At 35.7% G+C, this 17,500-nt stretch overlaps 1 protein-coding gene across 4 annotated transcripts in view; it reads left to right on the plus strand.

The window, feature by feature from the left end:
* LOC106868162 (heparan sulfate glucosamine 3-O-sulfotransferase 5) overlaps positions 1–15,004 on the plus strand; it is a 122,292-nt gene extending 107,288 nt beyond the window's left edge. For 3 of the 4 annotated variants that reach the window (XM_089340489.1, XM_089340490.1, XM_089340491.1), the window contains one exon: positions 9,500–15,004. In XM_089340489.1, coding sequence (XP_089196615.1) covers positions 9,500–10,468 — 969 coding nt within the window. In that variant the 3' untranslated portion in view covers positions 10,469–15,004. Of the gene's footprint in view, positions 1–282; positions 2,301–9,499 lie in introns of those variants that run through there. The other variant, XM_089340492.1, reaches the window with a different exon arrangement.
* Positions 15,005–17,500: the final 2,496 nt, after the last annotated feature.

Genomic DNA, 17,500 nt, shown 5'->3' on the forward strand with positions numbered 1-17,500 from the left:
TAACAGGCCTTTCGATAAAATTCCAGTAACCTATCAAGATGACTTTTTGGTGGGGTGGTTATATCTATCGTTCGTCTTTGCGAATTAATTCTTATTTCTTTCACCTTTTTCCGAAACTTGTAATTATTAAGTAATAATCTTTATTGGCCTTCAATTATTTGGTTTAAATTTTTGGAAATTATTTCATTGTAAAATTTAAATTTCAATATTTTAGTTGTAAGTTTAAAACGTTTTAATACTACATCAATTATGATCGCTATCGATTTAAAATTTAAAATCTTAAACCTCAGTTGTTTAAATCCATTAATCCTTTAATCCCTAAATTTAGAACTGTCTTGTTTTTTTTTTTTTTATCATTTTAATCATTTCGTTCCACATATGTTCCTGTTTCATAATTTGTACAATTTTCATCTTACTGGAACATTCGTTTTCTATAATTTCCATCTTGCCTGAATGAATAGGACAGTATTTTCATACAGAGAAATTTACGTAAAATATGTGTCGTACCTATACGTATGAGCTTCTGCAATCCTCTTTATTTGGGGCTGCCAGGAATTTGGTCGACATTTTTGTTTGCTCCTTTTTGACACCATTCCAAGCGTTTCAATAACAATAGCGCATGTTATTGCTTTGAGATGCCAATTCTTCTGGTAATTCCTAATTGAAAACACTGATCCTAAGCAGTAGTCATATACCCATTTTCTACTTGAGAGTAGAGCATGCTTGCCCCAGGGATAAGTAAGGGTTTGGTCTACAGCAGGATCCTTGGCTCTTATCGAGGCTGAGTTGTTTGGCTATATTATTATTATTATTATTATTATTATTATTATTATTATTATTATTATTATTATTATTGTTGTTGTTGTTGTTGTTGTTTTTGTTGGCATCTTTTTGTCTCGGGAGACAATGGAGTTGCGCATAAACTAATCCAGTCTGGTTTTTACATTTCATGTCCTCTCCAGTTTCCTCTCCAGTTTTGCGCAGGCCTGGGCCAGATGTAAGAAAATCCTGGGTAGCCCAATCGTCAGGATTCCTCTCTCGACCTTGCTGACGTAGTCAAAAGGAGTGCAGAGCTCTACGTTTTGCACCAGCTTGGTTGCAGGAGCTACTGGAAGAGTGTCGAATCGAACACTAAACCGCCTACGGGGCTCCACTCCGGATTTCTTTGAAGGTTGTCTCCTTTCCGTAACCCTGGATAGGGGCCCATACCAGGTACTGTCAGCCGGAGCCAGCTGAGCCCGGGACTCGTGTCAGGCAGGGTCGTCACTCCCTGAAGTAGTGAAGAAAATCGCTACCCACTACCTAATAATAATAATAATAATAATAATAATAATGATAATAATAATAATAATAATGATAATAATAATAATAATAATAATAATAATAATAATAATAATAATAATAATAATAATAATAATAATAATAATAATAATAATATGGGATATGCCAATACACACAGAAAGAGAAATTAAGAGCAATAGGCCAGATATAGTTGTCAGAGATCACGAAGAAAATGTTTTCTAATTGATGCATCAATACCAACAGATGACAACGTTTCTCTAAAAGAAATGAAGTTTTCAAAATACAAAGACCTGGAAATAGAAGTAACTCGAATGTGGAATCTAAAAACAGAAACAATTCTTATCATAGTAGGCGCATTAGGTATAATAAAAAAAATATTCAGACAAATACATAACAAAAACACCAAGACTTACAAATATATATAACATACAGAAAATTGTACTACTGGGCACTGCACACATCCTACGCAAAACACTTTCAATACAGTAACCATAAGAGCATCACAGCAAACCACAGCACATACCCAAGGCACACAGAGCTGCGCTCGGTAGTACAGTGAAAGCACGTTATAAAAATAAAACTACTGAATAATAATAATAATAATAATAATAATAATAATAATAATAATAATAATAATAATAATAATAATAATAATAAAAGAAAGAACTTGTATGATAATCGACAAAGCATGCCCGGTAACAACTGGATCAATGTGAAAGAAGAAGAAAAAATAAACAATTATGATGATTTGAAGGAGCAAATACGAAGGTTGTGGTGAATGAAGAAATTGGACGTGATACCAATAGTAATTGGTGCACTTGGAAATGACAGCACTCAGCTACCAACACGGAAGTGCAAATGTGAAGGTAGAACACCTACAAAAATCAGCATTGCTTGGAACTACAAGAATTCTTCGTACGCTTCTTGAAGCATGACCAGTAAACAAGTGTCACTTTAGTCTGCTGCCTGTGGACAGCTGACACCCAGCAAATTAAGCTGTGAGTTATAATAATTTCGCTTTTGGATTTGGTTTGCACGATTCTTTATTGGGAGTTCGTGTGTTAAAGCATATTTTGTTGTGTCTGGGGAGAGTCACATGCGCACAAAGACTATTGAAAAGGCTGCAAGACGCAGCAAACATTTTAGAAACAAGAAATAAGTAGATGAATGGAAACTGAACCGGTGAGTGTGTTAAATAATAAGGCACTAACAGAAAATGACTCTCCCCAGACACAACAAAATAATAATAATAATAATAATAATAATAATAATAATAATAATAATAATAATAATACGGCCAGAATAATTAGAAAAGTATTAGATAGCTGAAAAGAACGAATAGCATGGTACCGTAGGCTGCAGGTAGCAAGTCTGCTACGTATGCAAGGCTCCAGGAGCTCCAACAAAACTTGTGAAAAAGAGAAAATAATAAAAATAAAAATAATTATTATTGTTATCATTATTATTACTACTATCATTATTGTTGTTCCTTAATACTGTCAATTGTATTATAATTTGTAATATTATTCTTTTCATCTTGGTTCGTCTGAATATAGAATCAACGGAAAATGTTCTCTTCACTTTTCTTGTACAGTAGCTGAGTTCGGTAAACGTCTGAAAAAGTACCGTTCATCACTATTTCAACACTACATAATCGTCTACGTGTAATGTAGTTCGATGCAGAGATGTACAGAAACAATTGTAACCGATATTAACCTCATTCTATAATTATATTATTATTTTCATCTTTGTTCCATCTTTGATATACATGCATATGTACATATACACATCGTGGCACAACCGGCTCGTGAAATTAACGTGCAAGTGGCTGAGCACTCCGCAGATGCGTGTACCCTAAACGTAGTCCTCGGGGAGATTCAGCGTGACACAGTGTGTGACGAGGCTGGCCCTGTGAAATACAGGTACAACAGAAATAGGAAGAAAATGTTGGTGAAAGAGTACATCGGGGTTCGTCACCACCCTCTGCCGGAGCCTGGTGGGGCTTTAGGGGTTTTCGCTCAATAAACATTCACAACGCCCGGTCTGGGAATCGAAACCGCGAACCCACGACCACGAGTCCACTGCCCTAACCACAGGCCATCGCGCCTCCACATAATACATACATACATACACACACACACACACACACACACACACACACACACACACACACACACACACACACATATATATATATATATATATAATCAATTCAAAAAGATAGAACAAAAGAAAAAACAAACGAGCGTGAGGAATTAGCACAAGTACGGTATTAATATGACGCTCGGTGAAGGAAGAGAGTTGTTATTTTACGTTTCGAGCGCAGCTCTTCGTCGGTAAGTGGAAAAACAGGAAAGACCAAAGGTAAAGCAGAAATGAGAAAAATCGCCAAAAGTTCATGTGTAGTTACATTTCTGAAGTGACCGGAAGTAAAAGGAGGAAGAGAAAGTGCTTTCTGGGACAGGAGAGTGTGAAGATGGTCGGTATGTACGTGAAGTAGCGTGTGTGTGAGAGAGTGTGTGTTTGTGGTAGCGTGTGTGTGTGTATATATATATATATATATATATATATATATATATATATATGGTAGCGTGTGTGCATATATGTGTGTGTGCGTGGTATCGTGTGTGCATGTGGTGGTAACTGTGTGTGTCTGTTGTGTGTGTGCATATGGTAGCGTGTGTGTTATTAGCTGTGTGTTTGTGTGTGAGTAGTCTGTATGTGTGTGTGCGTGTGTGTGATAGGATCCGTGTGCATGTGTTAATGTTGCTCTGAAAGGGGTGTGAATGGGTGGGTGTGGCTGTGTGTGTGTTGACATGAGTGGGAATGTGTGCATTTGTGTATGTGTCTGCATGTGTATGGGTGCGTTATTTCTCTCTGTGTCACTCTGCCCGTCTGCGTGTGTGTGTGCGCACGGATGTGTGTGTGTGTGTGGTGCGTATGATGCGTGGTATAGGAATATAAAAAATAAAAAATAATACAACAGATAATAAAAAATAAAAATTAGTAATAATAAAAGATTAGTGAAAAAGATTATGTGAATAAATCGACAGAAATCTTTTAAAAATCAGTAACAAAAATTGAATCCGTAAGAGACAAAAACAGTAACAGAAATAAATAAAAAATAATCATAATAAATTAAAAAAAAACAATAAAAATAAGATAGAATAAAATGTTTTAGGAAAAGGTGTGGAGAAGGTCACTGAGGGGAGGGGGGTTGTGTTGAGTCCGAAAGAAGTTTGATTACGTAGAGTGAAAATGTAACGCTGTTCCAGGCGGAGTCTAGAGTTGGTAGATCTATGGCGTAGGGTAAGGCCGAAGACGGTGAGGTGTGAGGTGGAGTGATTAGCCAAGCGAAAATGACGAGCGATGGGGGTGTTCTTACGTAGACGAACGTCTCGTAGGTGTTCGGTGAAGCGGTCGGTTAAGCGGTGGCCCGTCTGACCAATGTAAAGTTTATTGCAAAGATTGCACCTGATGTAGTAAATGAGACTTGAAGAAATGCAGGAGAATGAGTTCCTAATGTAGAGGGTGTGTTGGTTGGATCCAGTGAGAGAGGTGGTGTTGGTGATGAAAGGACAGCTGTGGCAACGGGGTCTGGAAAAAAGGGGGGGAGCTACGGAACAGTAGATCACGTACATTAGGGGCGCGTTTGAGGGAAGGTAAAGATGGGTTGTGGAAAATAGGGAGGGAGGTGAGATCTAGCTAGGGGCGAAGATGTATGTACATATATATATATATATATATATATATATATATATAATTAAATAAATTACACAAGAACAGGAAATTATGCAATGGCGTTCATTAACATACAGTTGTTTCTGCTATAAGATACGATGACTCAAATCTCTACAGCAGAATCAACTGTAAGGTAATGAAATTCCTATCATAATTTCCTATTCCTTACGCACTTATTTAATTTCCTATTACGCACTGTACTTGAGCAAAACACACACACACACACACACACACACACACACACACACATATATATATATATATATATGCAAATGTAATAACGATAATAAAATGAGGATGGAAATTCATACGTCTTATTAATGCATCGCAGCATATATTTCTACGCCGCACACCTTTTTCATATTAATATATTACTTAAAATTACTCTTGCTAATTATGGATTTGAATATTTTCTAAGCTCCATTTCCAGTGCAGGTGCTCCCTCGGGGTCCATTTCTAGTGCGGATGCTTCCTCGGACATTGCATTGCACGAGGAAGCACTCGCACTTGAAACAGAGCTAAGAAAACATTCAAAAACATAATTATTAAGAGTAATCTTAAGTAATGTTATTTGAATATGAAAAAATTGTAACCTGATGCGGTGTGCAGTGTAGAAACATATGTTGCGATGCATTTTTATTTATTTATTTATTTTTAGAATCAGTAGTGTGATTGAAATGTTGTAGATATATGGTGTTTCCAAACACGTAGTGTAAATGATACGTATGATTACTAAGATTTAAGCTAAATAACCATACTTCAGCATTTTTGTAGATTTTCTGGGCTTCCATAATGTTCCTGTGTAACATATTTGACAGAAGGAGCCAGAAAATCACGTGATTACGTGCAGCCGATATATTGTTATAGCATATTAAAGTCTTGTATTGTCACTGGTAAAGATATTATCGGTTTTTTAAAATTTGTTTTCGTTTTTCAATTACAAATAATTACTGATTTATGAACAATTAAACGTATTTAAACAACTTATATAAGTTGTTTAAATACGAACATCATTAAGGGTATTTGTGATAGGTTTTAAAGTTATTGTTTCATGAACCCACCCCCCTCCTAAAAAATGGAAGGAACTAAGCAAGAAAATCCACGGAAATTAGTCTGAGAAAAGCAAAGAAAGTAAAGAGAGCGGCGAGTTTGATGAAAGTAAAAAGTATAATTATTGTACGCATGCTGTATTATTCATGATGGCAAAAGTATGTTTCCAAACGTTATTCGTCATATGACGAGTGACATTCCAGTATACAATATAGTCATTATTATAAATTTTGTGAAATCTGTCTGTCTGTAACATAATTTCCGGTTTGTTGGTTCACAAATGTTCCCTTTTTCTCTGTCTCTCTCTTTTCTTCTGTGTATATGTCCGTATGCATGCATGCATGCATGCATGTATGTATGTATGTATGTATGTATGTATGTATGTATGCATACGTGTTTCTACTCATTTACACACATAAGCATCTTAACGCGGCCGTTAAAGACATTAAGTTATCACTTCCATAGCCAAAAGAATTCATCAACGAACTCAGTTTATAACAAAATGGAAAAAAGCAAAATTATGAATTTCCTTTCTTTAAACTTTTCTGAAGAAAACTTACGCGTAAATATTCGTTTTTCTTTGCTTAATTTAAAAAAAGATACTTTTTCTTTACAATGCAACTAACACTAAGCCTAACCTTAACCCTAACTGACCATGTTCAAACATGGTCATACATGGTCATACATGGTCATACATGGTCATACATGGTCAGTTGTATGTTGCACACAGTAATTGGAGATCCATCAGACGTAAGCATCATTACTGGTCAAAGCCAACTTACTATACCAAGAGGTATCTCCGTTAAGGGAACGTAAAATTCATTGAAACACGGAAATAATTGTATACATCGACATTGATTGTCAAAACGTCGAGCCTGTATTTTCTTGTATTTAATGTTGTACAAAGAAATAAAAAACAGTGAAAAACCAATGTCTTCTTGTCTTATTAACTGTTTCTTTTATTTCAATATTGTTTTACCTTCTTTTCTTCGATCCTTTGTTGAATGTACACCTATAATTCGAAGATACAAAGTATTACTTATTCGGGACACAAAACAACGAGCTACGTCCTAACTTAATACATGATCTCTCTATCTCTCTCTCTCTCTCTCTCTCTCTCTCTCTCTCTCTCTCTCTCTCTCTCTCTCTCTCTCTCTCTCTCTCTCTCTCTCTCTCTCTCTCTCTCTCGCTGTCTCTCTCTCTCTCGCTGTCTCTCTCTCTCTCTCTCTCTCTCTCGCTGTCTCTTTCTCTCCCCTTCTCTCCCTGTTCATATGTATATATATATATATATAGCCATATTAAATTTACTTCTATAGTAGTTAAATTAACCTTTGTTTTAAACACTAATTAATTTGCTTTATAATAAACCTAATGAAAAACTATTTTGTTGCAATAAAAATTCAAATCATTCCCATAATGTTTTCCTCAGTGTTTGTAGGCACATATCACTTTAACTTGAGATAAAGCTGGCCTTTGTTTTACGAAGTCTTCTAGCTTCTCTAATGAAGCACTTAACCATATTTAGGATTTAGATCGATTTCAATTCATACACAGACCTTTACCTTTGAGATGCAGATTCTGAACTCCAAAAATGTGTGGTATAATCTAGTTTTTCGTTTGGATGCTCATAAATAAATAGTGAATAAATTCTTTAATGATTCTTATTTTTTTGTATTCGAATACATAAATATTACAAAATATTTAGTAGAAATGGTGATAAAATGTTCTACACTTGTAAAAACTATGTTAGCTCTGTTGATTCCATTAACGGTAATAATGTAAAACAACGGGAATTCCTTCACCTTACACGCTTGAAAGTGCACGTAACGCATAGATGGAATGAAAGAATAGTAAACCAATTTAAGACAAGATATTACTTGCATAGACACTTTTTTGTCAACTTAGATAGCAGATTTGCAACGAGTCTATCCAGATATATTGTGAAAGTGAGAAAAACGCTTGTGAAAGAAAACCTTTTAAAATATCTTGATTCATTAATTCAGGGTATACGTTGAGGCTCGGTAATAGTAGAAACAAGTTGACTTGCCATATTCTTCTAGTAGAGAAGTTATTGTTGTTGCTATTATTATTATTATTATTATTATTATCCTAAAATAATGATGACTTGATTTTAAAGATGGATACACTTATAATTATACGGACAAAAATATTTGCTACGCTTTTACAAAACGATATATCTGCCATTATATTTTGCATTTCAACAAATGTTTGCCGCGCTCATATACATTTTACTCTTTTTTTTGTCTCTAATTTATTTTCCTTTCTTCTTTTTCAGCCAACTTTAATTTATATGGTTTTGTTTTATTTTCTGTAGATGTTTTATTTTCACTTTTGCTGTTATCAAGTTATTTCTCTTTTCTTTCTTTCTATCTGGGCTATAAGCTGTAATCATTCTAATAAACGAATCATGTTTGCCTGTCTCTCTTTTCCTCTGTTTTAAGTTTATCTACAAAATAAAAGCCAACATGACATCAACCTCATACGGTTACAGACGCTAAATAAATCATAACGCTCAAACTCTAAAATGCATTCAGATTCCAACAACTACACAAATATTATTAAACAAATACAAACTGCAATAAACACAGGCACAAGCAGTCTCGTTTCTGACAGCACAAAGTTTCACAAGGCAAAAACAAGCAATATTAAGCAATCTCACACTGCTACTTTAAAAACACAATAATGTATCCACCACAAACATCAAATAACCTGCATCAGACAAATATGATTTGGTTTAACCCTACTTTTAACAAAACCTTTATAACCAAGGTTATATGGTTTCAGTCAAGGTATACTGCTATTCACTATTAGTTACAGCATTCTCACTTTTTCAGTTTTGTTTATTTGCTTACTTGATATGAAACTGAATTGAGTAAATCATCAGCTTCGAATGAATATATGAATTCTGCTACGTATATATTAATTACCCTTTCTTTCATGTGCTTATTCAAATGATATACATATGTGTGTGTGTGTGTGTGTGTGTGTGTGTGTGTGTGTGTGTGTGTGTGGTATATATATATATATATATATATATATATATATATATATATATATATATATATATATATATATATATAAGAGTGCGTCCTGCCTTATCTTCGAAACGCTCAGTTTTAGAATAGAGGCAGCTGATGAAGGAATAATTCCATAAGTGGCTTGTTTGTTTTCCTATGTGTTCGTTCTGTTGTCTGTAAACAAAGTCCGTTTTATTTTTATGCTCCCGTTCATTTTTCTAACGTCCTGTACCCGAATATGCATCTATATATACATGTAGATGTAGATATACATGCACATGCTTATATATCATTTGTTTTAGTATATATATATATATATATATATATTTTTCTCTGTTTCTGATTGCTTTGTTTTTGTCTAATTTCAGAAACTCTATCGGAACGACCTCATTTCAAGTCTACGGAGTATTATGAATTTTCGGCTTCGAAACGTTTATATTTTACCGACAGTCTTCTTGTGCTGTTTACTGTTGGGATTACTATCACAATTTTCTCAAGTGTTTCTCCGGGGCAACTTGACTCCAGCCTACACGAACGAGAAACTTATGAATTGTGATGCGAAGCGACGGCTACCCAGCTGTATTATTATAGGTACACCGAAGTCGGGGACGAAAGCCTTACTTGAGTTTATTGGGGTACACCCTTCTGTTGCTGTAGCCGAGGGAGAACCGAAATTTTTTCACAGAGACGATAACTTCCAGAGAGGGATGAACTACTACTTAGAAAAAATGCCTTTATCTTGTCCAGACCAGATCACAATGGAAAAATCACCGGAATATTTCTATAGTGACAAAGCACCATCTCGGATACATAACATGAATCAAACTATCAAGTTGATTCTGATTGTTAAAAATCCTGTGGATCGTTCTATATCGGAATACATTCACCGACGAACCCACCACAGCGGAAAAGAAGCAAAACATTCTTTTGAAGAGATCGTTTACGACGATAAAACCCAGAAACTGAACACAGGATATTACCCCATCGCCAAATCGGTCTATTACCGCTACCTCATCCGCTGGTTGCAATATTTTCCACTAAAGCAGATTCACGTGGCAGACGGTAGCAAACTGATTGTAGATCCGCAAGAAGAGCTGCTCAAAGTTCAAGATTTTCTCGGTCTAAAGAGGCTGATTTCCAGGGATAACTTTATATATAATAACACCAGGGGATTCTACTGTATGTTGATAAACTCTGAATCGAAATGTTTGCCCCCAAATAAGGGTCACCGAAACGTAAGCACAAGCAAGGTAATAGCAAAACAAATGGCTAAATACTTCAAACCATATAACGATTTGTTTTTCCAGCTCATAAAGAAAAACCTGTCATGGACTTAAATAAATAAAGCACCAAAAATAAATCCATAAAGAAACGAAAACAGAAGCAACTGCATTAACAATTTTTTTCAAATACACAAATATAAATATTTCGTTAATTTATTTCTATGTGTGTTGTGATTGTGTGAGTGAAACTGAGAAATGTATGAAAAATTGTGCTATGTCATGTACTGTGCTTTCTGAAGAGCGTGCCAGTTTCATGCATGTAGATGGGAATATGTATGACATCGTGTTACATCAATACTTCTGTATGATATACTTGTGAATAGAAGCGAAGATAAATGGATTAACAATAGAATGGTTCTCAGCAACTGATTCGGGGACAAGGAACAACGGACAGTTAGGATTTTGATCCATGAAAATACTGAATGCCCAAACTGCAGCTGTCCAAAAACTGCTTGAGAATCTGATAGCGGGTTCAGATATATTCTGAATTCTTGAGGTAAGCTATGTAAAGGATGAATACCAGAAAGACGGAACTTGGCCGCTTGTTTCAGAAGTTCGTATTGTAATCCTGTCGTATCAAGTTCGTTCTCCATGCGTCGCACTTTGACCAATGTGTTCTAGCATAGGATAGAGGTGCTCAGTATTTTGAGAATGAAATTTTGTAACCAGAAACTGTATTGAAATTCGTCGTATACATGCATGCATACATGCATACATAAATACATACATGCATACATACATACATACATACATACATACTCACACTTATATACAGAGTGAGAGAAAGAGAGTGAGTGAGAGAGAGTGTTGAGCGAGACAGAAAGTGTGTGCGCGTGTGTGTATGTGTATGTGTGTGTGTGTGTGTGTGTGTGTGTGTGTGTGTGTGTGTGAGAGAAAGAGAGAGAGAGAGAAACTGACAGAGAAAGAGAGAGAGAAAGAGAGAGACCGAAAGAGAGAGAGAGAGAGAGTGAGAGAGAGAGAGAGAGAGAGAGAGAGAGAGAGACAGGCAGACAGAGAAAGATTGTGTGCGTGTGTGTACTTAATTTATCGACCCCGAAAGGATGAAAGGCAAAATCGACCTCGGCGGAATTTGAACTCAGAATGTAAAAACAGACGAAATACCGCTAAGCATTTCGCCCGGTGTGCTAACGATTCTTATTTCTTTACTGCCCACGAAGGGCTACACACAGAGGGGACAAAGAAGGACAGACAAAGGGATTAAGTCGATTACATCGATCCCCAGTGCGTAACTGGTACTTAATTTCTCGACCCCGAAAGGATGAAAGGCAAAGTCGACCTCGGCGGAATTTGAACTCAGAACGTAAAGACAGACGAAATACCGCTAAGCATTTCGCCCGGCGTACTAACTTATCTGCCAGCTCTTCGCCTTGATTATTCACTCTGCTAATTATTCAAAACACTGGGATCCGGTAATCGTTACGTCGGAAGTCATTTAACAATGAAACCATTAAACGCCATTGCATGATATAAAACTACTAAAACCAATTTTATGGAACATTTGGACACGTCTTCTGTGATATAAATTCTTCACAGTTATAAAATTAGCACATAACAACTTCATATAAAACAACTCTTCAGATAAAACAGCTACTTTATTGAATCTCATATATCTGGGATTGCCTGCGAGAATCATAGGAACATTCCCTTCCGACCGAGTTCGGAAAATTCGCCAAAAGAAATTTCGCCTAATCGGAATGAAGATTCGCCATGAGACAAATTCGCTGTGTCACAAATTCGCCGTATCGACAAGACTAAAGTGTATTCTTTTATTCTCTTATTCTTTTATTCTTTTGTTCTTTTACTTGTTTCAATCATTTGATTCCGGCCATGCTGGAGTACCACCTTGAAGGGTTTTAGTCAAACAAATCGACCCCAGAACTTATTTTTTTTAAAGCCGCGTACTTTACTCTATCGGCCGCTTTTGGCAAACCACTAAGTTACGGGGGACAAGTGGTGATGGGGTGGGGGGCACAAACACAGACAAATAGACACAAACATAGATATAACACACACACACACACACACACATACACACACATACACACATATATATATCTATATATATACATATATATATATATATATATATATACATATATATATATATATATATATATATATATATATATATATATATTTATATATATATAACGGGCTTCTTTCACTTTCCGTCTACTAAATCCATTCACAAGGTTTTTGTCGGCCTGAGATCATAGTAGGAGACACTTGCCCAAGTGTAGGACTGAACCCGGGACCATATGGTTTGGAAGAAAGCTTCTTACTACACAGCCACGCCTGTGTCTATGAAATATCAGTATTTTTTAAAATATAGAAAAAAAACTGATATAAAGTATTAAATAGGCATATCTTTATTCCACATCAAACATTTAAAAAAAAAACGTGATGAGTTTATTTAAAACGGAATTTCCTACGGCGAATATTTCCTACAACAAAAATGTCTACGATGAAATTTCCTATAACTCCTTCCGAAAGACTGAAGATAGAAAAAAAAAAAGGAAAATACACCCTTGTTTCTTCCCAAGAAAATGGCATCAATGATGTGCTGTTCTATTTCATCATTTCCGACATTTTTGACATCACGCGTGTATATAAATGTTTTTGGTAATCATGTTTATACAACAAATTTTGAAGGAAGTTTTTTTTTTTTATTGTTTTATTTTCTAATTCTTAAACAAAATCAAATTTTGCTCCTTTGTTTTGTTTTACAATTAACCCTTATTCTGTAAAACTGTTATTCGATTATTTCCTCCTGCGCTATATTTATATTTTGTACTCCTATTATATTTAACGAACCATGGAAAAAGGATTGGAGTTAGAAGAAACGATCTGCAGCACAGACCGGTATCATGCAAGATAGCTTTTTCCACTGACCAAGGTGGCCAAGTACATAACAAAATACAACAAAGTAACACAAAATTTAATTACTACACATATGATACATATATATCACAAATATAATACAAATGTATAACATATATAATGCATATATCCTATTATAAATTTGAGTGATGTTTCTCTGTCCGTTATGTTTGTATGTTCGTTAACTCCTCCTAGACCGTTGGTGCGAGGACAACGAAACTCAAACCAGCAACTCCCCTAATCCCAGTTGATCCTGTCTCATCTCATCACTTACAAACTTCTACGGATTCTCTGCTGGACGTTCTACACTTCAACTGCATTTCTCTTGCCTACGGATTACACTGGACTCCTCTATTGATGAAAAATCGCTCCAATGCACCACGACGTCTGCAGCTTTTGAACCTTTTGAACTTCTCGTAAAAAATTTTTTTAGCCACTACACATTCTTTTTTTTCTCTCCTTTTTCCTTTCTGTGTTCCTTTCTGTGGAAGAGCGTAGGCTCGAAACGTTAAAAACTTTTTCACTTCCCGAACGTTATACTAATACATGTGTTTGTTGTCTACACCACCTGTCTTCGTCGGTTGTTTTTGTTTTTGTGAATTCTCCCTATATATATATATATATATATATATATATATATATATATATATATACATACACACGTGTGTGTGTGTGTGTCTGTGTTTGTCCCCTCCACCATCGCTTGACAAACATTGTTGGTGTGTTTCCACAAATCATATGTTGCCTGTGACTATTATCCTCATGAAGAGGATGATTACAATATCATTTGCAATATCCATGGATATTACAAATTATAATATTGCAGATTATAGTCACAAACAACATGTGATATATGGAAACGCGCGTAGCGATGCATTAAAGTATTACAAGCATATGTATAAATACATACATACATACACACGCACATACATATACGCACACACATATATATGTATATACTCATATACACACACACACATATATATGTATATATATACATGCACACACACACACACACAAACATATGTATAAATACATATATGCATACACACACATGCACACACACTCATATTTTGAATCGTATTCTTCTTGTTTATATCACCAAACACACATACACACACACGTGTGTGTGTATCAACAAATTCCCCGACAAAATCTGATTTACAAAGAGGGGAAAGTGTGTATGGCACTTCTAGAAGATAAAGCTTGTAAGTCCGATGTGACCGACTGATCGATGTGACCGACTGATCGATGTGACTGACTGATCGATGTGATCATATTGACGATCGATCTGATTTGGCCGAAACCCTGTCTAAACACCTGCAAATGAATAATTGCACGAAAAAAACATCAAGTGGAAGGGAACTGAGGTCTGATCTGAATGCTCGCAACGAGGGCGGGCTCCGCTAACGACAAATAGATGGTTTAATGGTTTTAAATTAAAACCTTTGTTATCGTGGATCTATTTAAAATCATGTTTATGAATTTTCAAAAAAATAATTCGGCTGTGTATTTATGCTTTTAAGTAAATTTTTCTCCATTTGGAATTGTTGTTATTTTTCTATTTCTCTTTTTTTTCATCGTTTTTTTTCCTTTTTTTTTATTCATGATAAATGACATTTTTTGTGCAGATTAGAAAACTGCTAAATTATGGAAATGAAATAAAAGCAAAAATAATTATAACATCAATTTTCATTGTTTCCAAACTTATTTTTTTCACTACTACTACTACTACTACTACTACTACTACTACTACTACTACTACTACTACTACTACTACTACTACCACCACCACCACTACTATCACCAGTCGTGAGCCGAATACTCTAACCAATAAGCCACGTACAATTATTCTTTTATTCTTTTACTCGTTCAGTCATTTGACTGCGTCCATGCTTAAAGGGTGTTAGTCAAAGAAATCGGCCCCAGGACTTATTTTTTGTAAGTTTACATCACCATAAACTAGCGGTTCAGCAAAAGAGACCGATAGAATGAGTACCAAGCTTAAAACAGTAAGAACTGAGGTCGATTCGTTCGACTAGAAACCCTTCCAAGCGATGCCCCAGCATGGCCACAGTCTAATGGCTGAAACGTCAAGTGAACATCAAAGCAGTGTCTTCTCCGATGCAGCTCTTCGCAAGAATGCGGATAAGCAGAGCCAAGGAATGTCAGCTAATTCAAAAACGCCCAGCAAAAATTCCAATGCCAGAGAGACAAATGCTATCTGGCTTAAATCAAAGATTAACAAGAAGGGCGTAACGCTTGAATCAAACGAATATCTTATACTGATCAGCAAAGGTAAAAAAAAAGAAAAAGGAAAGATCTTCGAAAATTATTCGACGAAAGCAATGTAGCATGTTTCTACAGCCGTTTCAATGAAAATATAGTCTTGTTTTATAACTACAGAACCCTGCAAAATAAAACAAAAATAAAATAAGCAAAACAGCAAGTAATAAAAATTTCTGTAAGAGATGCAAGCAGTAACTGTACTGGCAAGTAATGCTTGTCGTCACTTCAACGTGGCTGTCCCGTAAGAGCGGAAGTTACTGCGATTTTTTAACCCCAAGAGGACATCTCTTCTAGGTGGTTAACGATGCTACCTGCATCCGATATATTGTTGCAAGATCAGCGACTGAATGTCGCTTGAATTTTCATATATTGCAAACTTGAGCAAACTACTGCCATCTCTAGCAGACAAGGTGTCCAACACTGAGGAAGAGCAGAAATAGCTCGAAACCAGGCTGGTCTGCAGGTCCTGTCGCTAGAAGATGGTAGGGGTTTGCTTCCCCGCTTACATCGTTTACCAGCTGGAGGAGATGTTCTCTTGGAGTTAAAAAAATCGTAGTAACGTCTGTTCTAACGGAACAGCCACGTTAAAGTGGCGACAAAGATAAAATAATTATAATTATCCAAACACGTTGGCAAAGTACCTGTTAATGAAGAACTGCGTCTTGCATCAGGCCATTAGAATCGAAAACAGAATCACCACTACTGCATTTGACATTGGCTGAATTGAAAATTAATTTCAAAGTTGATTATGCTATAATTATGATATTGTGACGGAAAGCAAAAGAAGTTTTCATGTACTTGTGTCTTAGCATTTTTAAGAAAATTTTCCGTGAGAAATATTTTTGGTAATAAAAATTATGATCAAACGGAGAATATCTCCTGAAAATATCACGGCAATTATCAGACTTATCATCAACTTTAGCATTTCTGAGATGTTTTTAAATTAAGAAAATTTATTAATTATAACTAAGCTTGAAGGTGACTTAGAGCAAGAAGTCAGAATAAATAAAAGGCAAAATAAAGGAGGAAAGAGTTAAAGTAAAGAGAAACGAAAGGAAGAAAGGAAGAAAGAAAAAACGGAAGAAGAATTTAAGAAAGAAAAAAAGATCAAGAACAAAAAGCAAGGAAAGAAAATTTTTAAACAAACGTTCGGTGGATAAATTTTTCTTAAGATTCACTCCATAAAAATAGGCAAAAACATTATCGGATTTAATATGGGTATCTCCAGTGCTGAAGGTTAAATTTCCTCTCGTTCATACAGGTTTTGAAATGCTCTGATTTAGTATTCAAATATACTTCTGACAAGCGAGAATTCTTGGAGATCAGGCACTTCTCTGCGGTGCAGAGGCTACATTCTCTGATAGCGTTCAGTTTGGGCTTACATTTTTCGACAACTTTTCAGCTGAGATCGTAAGTCGCCGCTTTTTTGTTTTCAGGACCCGAAAATAGTTGGAATGTTCCATTATGCATTTTCTGAAGGACGAAATGAGGATAATAATTTTTTTTTTCTTGAAGACCCTTTTGCTATATACGAGAGGGTGCTGAAAAGTTCCTGGCCTTGGGTAAAAGTAAGTACAAAAGGGTGATTTGATTATGATTTTATTGATCATATTCGCCTCTCAGATTCACACACTTATTGCAGTGGTCCTTCAGTTTTTCTAAGCCCTGCGAAAGAACTGGGAAAATTGGGCATCCAACCAGGCCTTTCGCGATACCCTTAAAGCTAGGAACTTCTCAGCGTCCCCTCGTAGATTTAACACTTTAGGCTGCTGCCATCGTTCATGTACTTAGATTTAACCTCTGCCTCACCGATGATAACGTCTGCATTGCAAGGCTCATCAAGTAAGCACAGGACAAAAGTTCTTGATGAGTATCAAACGATCGGTTGTACTTATG

The sequence above is a fragment of the Octopus bimaculoides genome, chromosome 23, assembly GCF_046866305.1.
Source record: "Octopus bimaculoides isolate indiv1 chromosome 23, ASM4686630v1, whole genome shotgun sequence".
Classification (NCBI taxonomy): domain Eukaryota; kingdom Metazoa; phylum Mollusca; class Cephalopoda; order Octopoda; family Octopodidae; genus Octopus; species Octopus bimaculoides.